This window comes from Hyposmocoma kahamanoa, unplaced genomic scaffold (genome assembly GCF_003589595.1).
Source record: "Hyposmocoma kahamanoa isolate Upper Pololo Valley unplaced genomic scaffold, ASM358959v1 160, whole genome shotgun sequence".
Taxonomy (NCBI): domain Eukaryota; kingdom Metazoa; phylum Arthropoda; class Insecta; order Lepidoptera; family Cosmopterigidae; genus Hyposmocoma; species Hyposmocoma kahamanoa.
In genome coordinates, this window is record NW_020653575.1 from 5008470 (window position 1) to 5016500 (window position 8031).

The following is an 8031-nucleotide window of genomic DNA, read 5'->3' on the forward strand; positions in this document are numbered from 1 at the left end:
ATCATGCGAATACGAAAATTAGTAAGTTACTAATTTATCATTCGAGTCATAGGATTAGTAATTACTAACGACTCGAATATCGAAATCATTTGCTAATTTCTATATACAATCCATTTTTTGCATGGCGATATGTCAGAGAGGGCTAGGTGACCACGACTATCGCTGTTCTCTATGGAATCTATGTATTTGTTATGAATGATCATTCAGATCATGGGAATACGAAAATTAGTAAGTTACTAATTTATCATTCGAATGATAGTATTAGTAATTACTAATGACTCTAATATCGAAATCATTTGCTACCGCGCATCGCTAACATACATAATCTACCAAGAAGATGGTACCAGGCTATATGGATTTTAAAATATTGGCCCAGTGACGTTACATTTGCAGAACCTACAAATGATTTCGCAAGTCACTTCCTCTGTCTATCCGCTCCTGTACAAAGAAAAGGCAGAACGGTAGCGAGCGCGGCAAGATCAATCTCGTCTAGTTACAAAACATTCATAATGAATGAGCGGTTGCGGTGTGAGAGCCCCTTACGTATGTAGACTTTGCCGCAGCACGCGTTTTCATTGTAAGGGTCGCCCCCAATAGGCTGCATTAAAGCAACGCAACTTAAACTTGGTCTTCAATAAGGTAAGGTTACATTTCCTTAAACAAAAAATTTAAAATAAAATGCAGCTAAGGCGCTGTTTGTAAAATGAAATAAATATAATATAGAACATATTTTCTTACAGAATAAAGTATAACTATACTTCAGGGAAGAAAAGAGGCAAAAGTCAAGATTCAAAATTTTATTGCCAAGTTTTATTGGAATCTGTTACCGGAAAGTGCGCGAAACGGATTCATCCCCTAGTAGCCACCCTTAGAGGTGGAATATGTTCTTCAAATTTAAATGGACCACTACTGATCTTTCCAACAAAAAAAAAATCACCAAAATCGGTTCACAAATCGCGTTATCGCGTAAGATACATAAATAAAAAAACAGTCGAATTGAAAACCTCCTCCTATTTTTTGAAGTAGGTTAAAAAGAGTAAGTGGGGCTCGCGTTGGAAGTCTTTGAAATAAAAACTGTGAAAAATTCCTCACCTGGTGCGGATACCCGAGATAGCAATAGTCAATATCCCACAGCCATTCTTTATCCCACAAAACGAATAATCCGTACGAGAAATTGTACAGATAGAATGTAAACCGCCACATGTTCTCGCAGAACTTCACCAGGGTCGAAGGTTTGTCCTGCGACCGGCGCAGGCGCCACCATCGCTCCACTTGCCGCTCTGTCATGTCCAGTTGCTTGGCAAGCCCGCATAGCTGAAGACAAATAACACGAAAGTTACGCAAATATATTATGTTTTGTAGGTATAGCAAAACAGGGTAGATCTAACTCTTTTATAAAACCAAGCGACGGGACGAACAAGACGTGCGTCTGGTGGTAAGCGACACGCCTATCCATAACAGGTGCAGTGCCACTCAGAGCTTTTAATCGCAAAGATCTTAGGGGCACTGCCTCTGTCCCACCGTCACTCTGAAACATAAGTTGACAAGTCCCATGTGCCTGTAATTTCACCAGCACCCTTACTGCGTTTACGCACGACGACGGTCCGAAATGTCAGAGGGATTATTTTACCTCCAGAAAGCTTTATTCGTTTTTCTATGATAGTTACTTTGAACACGTAGGAGATATTAAATTTGCAACGACGATATCATGTACATCACAGACCACATAAATACATGTATATCTTTGATATTACTATTTACAACATAAACACACTTTATTTTCACTATTTTAGAAAGCTTCTATAAAAAGCTATTTAAAAAAATATGTTTAAGCGCCTGTGTAAAATTTTACGGCAATCGTCTTCTACGTATAATTGTTAATAATTTCGTAGACGTATTACAAATCCGTGGTAAAGCGCTAGAAAACACCGAGTAAGTAACCACAACATTAAAATGCCTATGAAATAATTTTCAATACATGTACTATTTTACTACTACTGTTTACAACATAGAACTACAGTATTTATGAATCATTACATTCCATATCACCAAAAATTATGAAATTGACTAACTTCGTAACTATAATTGAATATTAAATCCATTTGAACAAACAGAAAGTGATTTAGAACTTAACTCGCGGCCTCTAGCGGCATACGTGATAACCTTTTCTTATATCTTTCCTTTTTTTGCCAATTCATACAGTACCGAATCTGCCTTTCTTTCAGCTTAAGCTTGTAGCAATTTTTGCGTTTTCTAATCGTATTTCATTGGTTTTTTACGCTTTTTACAGTGCGGCTTGTATAACCTAAGGGTGCTCTAGCGTTGCACAACGCTGGTCGCCTCCACAGCTTATTCCCAGCTGTCACGCATCGAAGTATTTATTTCTGAGTGTTCGATCTTTGTATTACTAATTATAACAAACTTGTTTAATATATTTATTAAAATAAAAAATAAAATAAATAACGCACACACTCAACATAGCCCCGCACTAGGGAAACCCTGTGTCGCGGGTGCCATGGACACACATATAGACAACCACAAATTACACCCAAACTCACGAGAGAAATAAATGTAGGCCATACAAACATTTCTCCCGACCCGGGAATCGAACCTGGGACCTCTGCGTGGCAGTCCGGCATGGTAACCGTTCGGCCACGGAGGCAGTTATTAACGCAAAGGTAGCAAATGTTTTATTATATGTAGCAAATATACCTATTTACTACCGTAAATAATGCGCCCAGTTCGAGTTGTATATTTTATTTTATTGGGCCAGCCATCCTGACGGATACCAATTACATGTCATTTTAAACTATACTACGAAAATCGTCAGTTTTTAAAATAATGAGAATTATAGAAAATGAAACTATTTTTCCGGATTTAAATCGTGTTTTTCGTTTAAATCGTGATGCTGCCTCTCGCAGCGTCCTGGGTAGGCAACGGACTTCTGTTACAAGAACCTGGAGTTTGTCAAACCTGATTGAATTGATTGAAAACGTTGGTTGGTCTGAAAAAACAAATAACCCGATTTAAATCCGGAAAAATAGTTTCATTTCCTGTGTGTAACAGTCGCGAAAACCTAAGAACACTAAATGAAAACGAAAATACGGATGACAGCCATAAAATTGTCCATTCGCGCTTCAGTAAATTAATTGTAAAATTTATCAAACTGAATTCCAAAAGAAAGAAAACAACATGAGCCTTCAAATTATATTTTTCTAATGCCTTAAAAAAAATTATAACCGTTAATTTGCATAATAACCGCTTAAGTATTTTAATAACCGGCAATTTATCTCACCACCGCACTGAGTCCTTAATAAATTAGTCTTTCAACCCTGACGTTGACGAAATCGTCGCGCAAAACGACGGAGCCATAGCTACCAAAGTTGAAGTTGAACAAACTGAATAAATTCACCTACCCCCGTAGCATGGCTACGCATGATAGTCGCGACACGCGCGATAAAATTGAAATAAGCGCGCCCTATTGGCTATCTAAATTAGATCTGATTGAGACAGCCAATAGCGCGCGCTTATTTCAATTATATCGCGCGAGTCGCGATTACGGGGGCTGGTGATACTATTTACATATTAGCAACTACCTACGGGTACAAAAAACTTTTTGACAATTGTTAAGTCACATTTGACATCTAGAATAATTGTCTTTCCGTTTCACGAAGCTATCAATGTATTTGGCTACAAGTTTTTGAGAAAAAAATCTTCAAACCATTTTTTATGCAAAGTTACAAGGAAGTTCAAAGTTACCCAACTTGAGGGTGTCGGGTTTTTTTAAATTTAAATTTAAATGGTAATACTTGATAACAATACTGCCGCCGTTAGTTGAAAGTGCGCTTGTGTCAAAACTCAAAACGAGAAAATAATCTTGCGGCAACTTTATACCTTATCCACTTAGGAAAAAATAAAAGTAGTGATAGATCGGCCTTTTTTTAACCGACTTCAAAAAAGGAGGAGGTTCTCAATTCGTTGTATGTTCTTTTTTTTGTACGTATGTTACACGATAACTCCGGTATTTGTGAACCGATTTTCATGATTCTTTTTTTGTTGGAAAGGGGGTACTTCCATAGTGGTCCCATTTCATTTTGAAGAAAATCATCCACCTCGAAGGGTGGCTGTTCACGCATGAAGATTCATTTTCATAAATAGCGCCTAACATTAATTTAGGAGCAATTACTTTAATGGTTGATTTTGCTATTTCTCTAATTCAAGGCGTTTTTCTCTTAATATACTTCGAGCAGCGAGAAACGATTTTTACTATCTCCAGTGTCAAGTCCTGTATAGTGGCGAACTCAGGGGATCTTTCAATAAAATTTAGCAAATAGACGTAATTCCATGTACTTTTGAGGTCGGTTTTTTTTGGACTCTGTACTGAGATTATTTCTGATCACGACAGTGTACATAACAAAATGAAAACGAAGAAAATAACAAAATCCAAAAGAAAAGACAGTCAATAGACATGCTATCAGTCCGCCTGCTGGCAGCAATACCATGCAGACGGCGTCAAAAAGGGTCATAACATTCTGCCCACCTCCAGTAGTGCAAGGCTATATACTCAGGCCAGTCAATCTTGGTCAAGTCAGTCGTGGTCAGGCCAGCAGTGGTCAAGCCAGGTTTTTGAAAAAACAAATCACATACGCCCTTTTAATGCACGGCAGCAGACATTGACTTACAAATAAATGGACGACGGGTCTAATACACAAACCACGAAAAAAATGTCCCAAGTCAACCTATTTAAACGTAGTGACATGTAAATGAATATGAAAAAGCTAAAACGTTGAATTTAAATTGTAATGTCATCGCAGTACTGTCTAATTTTGCTTGCTTCGCTGTCAGTCGAACAAACGAAGACTAAAGCGTGAATGACGCTCTGTATACGATTTTAACGCCCTATAACTTCGGACACTTTTTAGCGCGGACCCGACGTCCATATAATTGTAAGTCAATGGCAGCAGAATAACAATTTGTTTTATTTTTTCAAAAAGAAACACGAGTAACACATACAACGCATGCGTGAGAGCAATCTAGTGTTAAGTAGTTACAAAAAGTAGACCACAGTTAAGTCTATAAATATGCATAAGTATATGTAGTATATCAGCCAATCGTACTGTATTCTACAGCTGTTGTTATTTTTACCGGATGTTAAAAATTACAGCGGTTATAGCCCAGTATGAGAGTGATTGAAAAGTGATTCTCAATTGAAAAGTCTACAGTTCTAATCACTGTGGCGGCGATGTACGAGTACCCCCGATAACTTTAATTTGTAACTTAAATATACATTTGTGAATATTTAGAAGCAATATCTCTCGCTATTGGTTTCGTAATTAGTGTTAATGATACAAAAATTTTGTGTGTGGCTGATGGCGCTAGAGACGCTTCAAGTAATATTAATAGGATAATCTACGCGGTATTGTGTAATCCGAAAGGCCATGTTAACGATACCTTCAAAGTAGTTCTTCTAGTAGCAGTAAAGCTGCTTGTGAAAGAGTTGGTCCAAGGAAGTACTGCCACCTTACCTATTTCTGCCGCCAAGCAGTAATGTGACAATATAATATAATATAACAAAGCTCCGATTGGCAATGCAACTGTTAAGGACATGGACACGCGTGTCGCTTAACCAGACGTACTTGGTCGTCTTGTCGCTTTGTATCATAAAAAAACTCGCTATATGAATCTCAAATTACAAGTTTGCCACCCTTAGAGATAAAACATTTTCTACAAATTTAAATGGTATCAATACTGAGGTACCCCCTTTCCAACAAAAAAAAAATCATCAAAATCTGTTCAGTTACGCGTAACATACGTACAAAAAAACATACAGTTGAATTGAAAGGTTAAAAACCAACTACAAGCTTTACAGTGCGATTACCAAGTGCTTTCGGTGTAGTTGCCGCCTACCGCTTTTCCATAGAGAAGTATCAAAAACGTACTGACAAAATTTAATAATTTACGTACAGGGTCAAGAGCACGTCAAGCTTAACTTAAATTGACACTTAAGATTTAAATCCAACTCTATGCCGCTTACGATAAGAACTGTCCATTGAGTATATAACCAGAAACAGAGACGAAATATATAATTACCGTGACAACTGCGCTCCGATTGGCTAGCCCGAATTCGAAACAATTGACGGGTGTTTCACTTCAAATCGACCAGTTAACTTGAGCTTTGCTATAATATAATTTGCTATATTTTTTGAAATTGCAAAATTACAAATTTCATATTTATTTACCGATAAAACCTGATTCCGTTTATTTTGTAATTAGATGTTTTGCTGTTTTTCTCACACCACCGAATAGAACAGCACGGCATTGTTAGAGATATTATCTTTATTACAATAAATACAGAATATTTTTTTGGAATATACGGAGACGTACACACAGGTCAGTAGTTGGCCTGTCTATATTTCAGTACAAACGAGAGTTGATATTTATAAGAGCTGTATCGCTAACGTGTTACCAGGAATATATTGCCCTTATTTCGAGTCTATTTCTGGTTATATACTCGATAGGACTGTCCAAAGTACAAAGTGTCAAGCTTGACATGTACAGTCAAGAGACTGTACATTGAACATCATCGCATATTATAAGAGCTACGGCAAGAAAAGTACTGACATTTTTGTGTGCATTTAATTATATGAAAGGGTTAAGGGAAACATTGTGTTGAAATCAGCACGTCGAGTTTACAACACTTGGAATAATGATTGATTAAAATATAAAATGTCTGCAAACGTCTGTAGCCCAGCGATCATGGATGTTAGATGAGGATCCCGGATTCGATTCTCTGTAAGACCAACTTGGGAAAACAGGTTTTCTGAATTGGTTCTGGGGGTCTACTCTCGATCTCCGTCCGACATCCGTCCGAAACAATTACTGCCAAATAAGCAATACTTGACCAAATGAAAAGATGCGTGATGCGAATGACGCTTCATACATGATACTTGTCTTTTAATTTTGTCGAATATTACTTATTTGACAGTAATTGTTTCGGACGGATGTCGGACGGAGATCGAGAGTAGACCCCCTGGTCTGAGTAATCTACGTACTGATGGTGCATAGAATTCTGTAATTTAAAGGTGTGACATGAGAACAATTATAGAAGTGACGAAAATTTAAAAAATAACTTTTCTGGGATAGTGACGAAATAAAAATGATAACTTTTTGTAAAAAAAAACCGACCTCAATAGTTCGTGGAATTACATCCATTTTCCAAGTTTTATTGAAATCGGTTACTGGAAAGTTTGCGAAACAGGATTCATCCCCTAATTAGCCACCCTTAGAGATGGAATACTTTCTTCAAATTCAAATGGGACCAATACGGTACCTACCCTCTTTCTGACAAAAAAAAAGAATCGTCACAATCAGTTCACAAATGGTGCACCGGTGATTGACCGGAATAACTGCGTAATATACAAAAAAATACTGTCGAATTGAGAACCTCCTCCTTTTTTAGAGTCGGTTAAAAATAAATTCCAATTTATCATATCAAATAGAATTGTACATTTTTGGCACTAGTCAAATGGCACATGGAGATTTACACAAGACCACTATTATTAATTAATAATAATCTATACATCGTCTTAAGTCTATGGGATACGGAGGGGAAGAACTTTAAATATTGCAGATAGGACATTTTGCTTCATGGAATATTATTTTTAAGAATAAGTGATGCTGCATTCGAAGATTTAAAAGTTACTTGCCCCATCTCGGAATCCAACAGACCAAATGTGAAAAATATCCTGTACTATCTTGCGGAAAATTCTGGTACCAACTCAAAAAATGATGGGAGCTGGAGGGCATGGAAGATTCTTGAGATTAAAGATCTGATGTACGGGCCCAATATTGTAGGAGAAACTGAAGCTGCGAAACGCCACTGGCTCGGACACATGGAGAGAATGGGAGAAGATCGTGTCACGAAAAGGGCTTATTTGAGGCAAGATAACCGAGTGGACGTCGAGCGGTTAGATGTCCTAGGTACTGTAGACTAGGCCGTACTCTATGAGTAGAATTGCTGGCTGAATGAGT

The 8031-nt window shown here is 37.4% G+C and overlaps 1 protein-coding gene across 2 annotated transcripts in view; it reads right to left on the bottom strand.

Annotated features, from left to right (window-relative positions):
• LOC113240668 (ceramide synthase 5-like) overlaps nt 1-8031 on the bottom strand; it is an 80083-nt gene that overhangs the window by 12886 nt on the left and 59166 nt on the right. For both annotated transcript variants that reach the window (XM_026478032.1, XM_026478031.1), the window contains one exon: nt 1093-1314. In XM_026478032.1, the coding sequence (XP_026333817.1) occupies nt 1093-1314 (222 nt within the window). The remainder of the gene's footprint in view (nt 1-1092; nt 1315-8031) is intronic.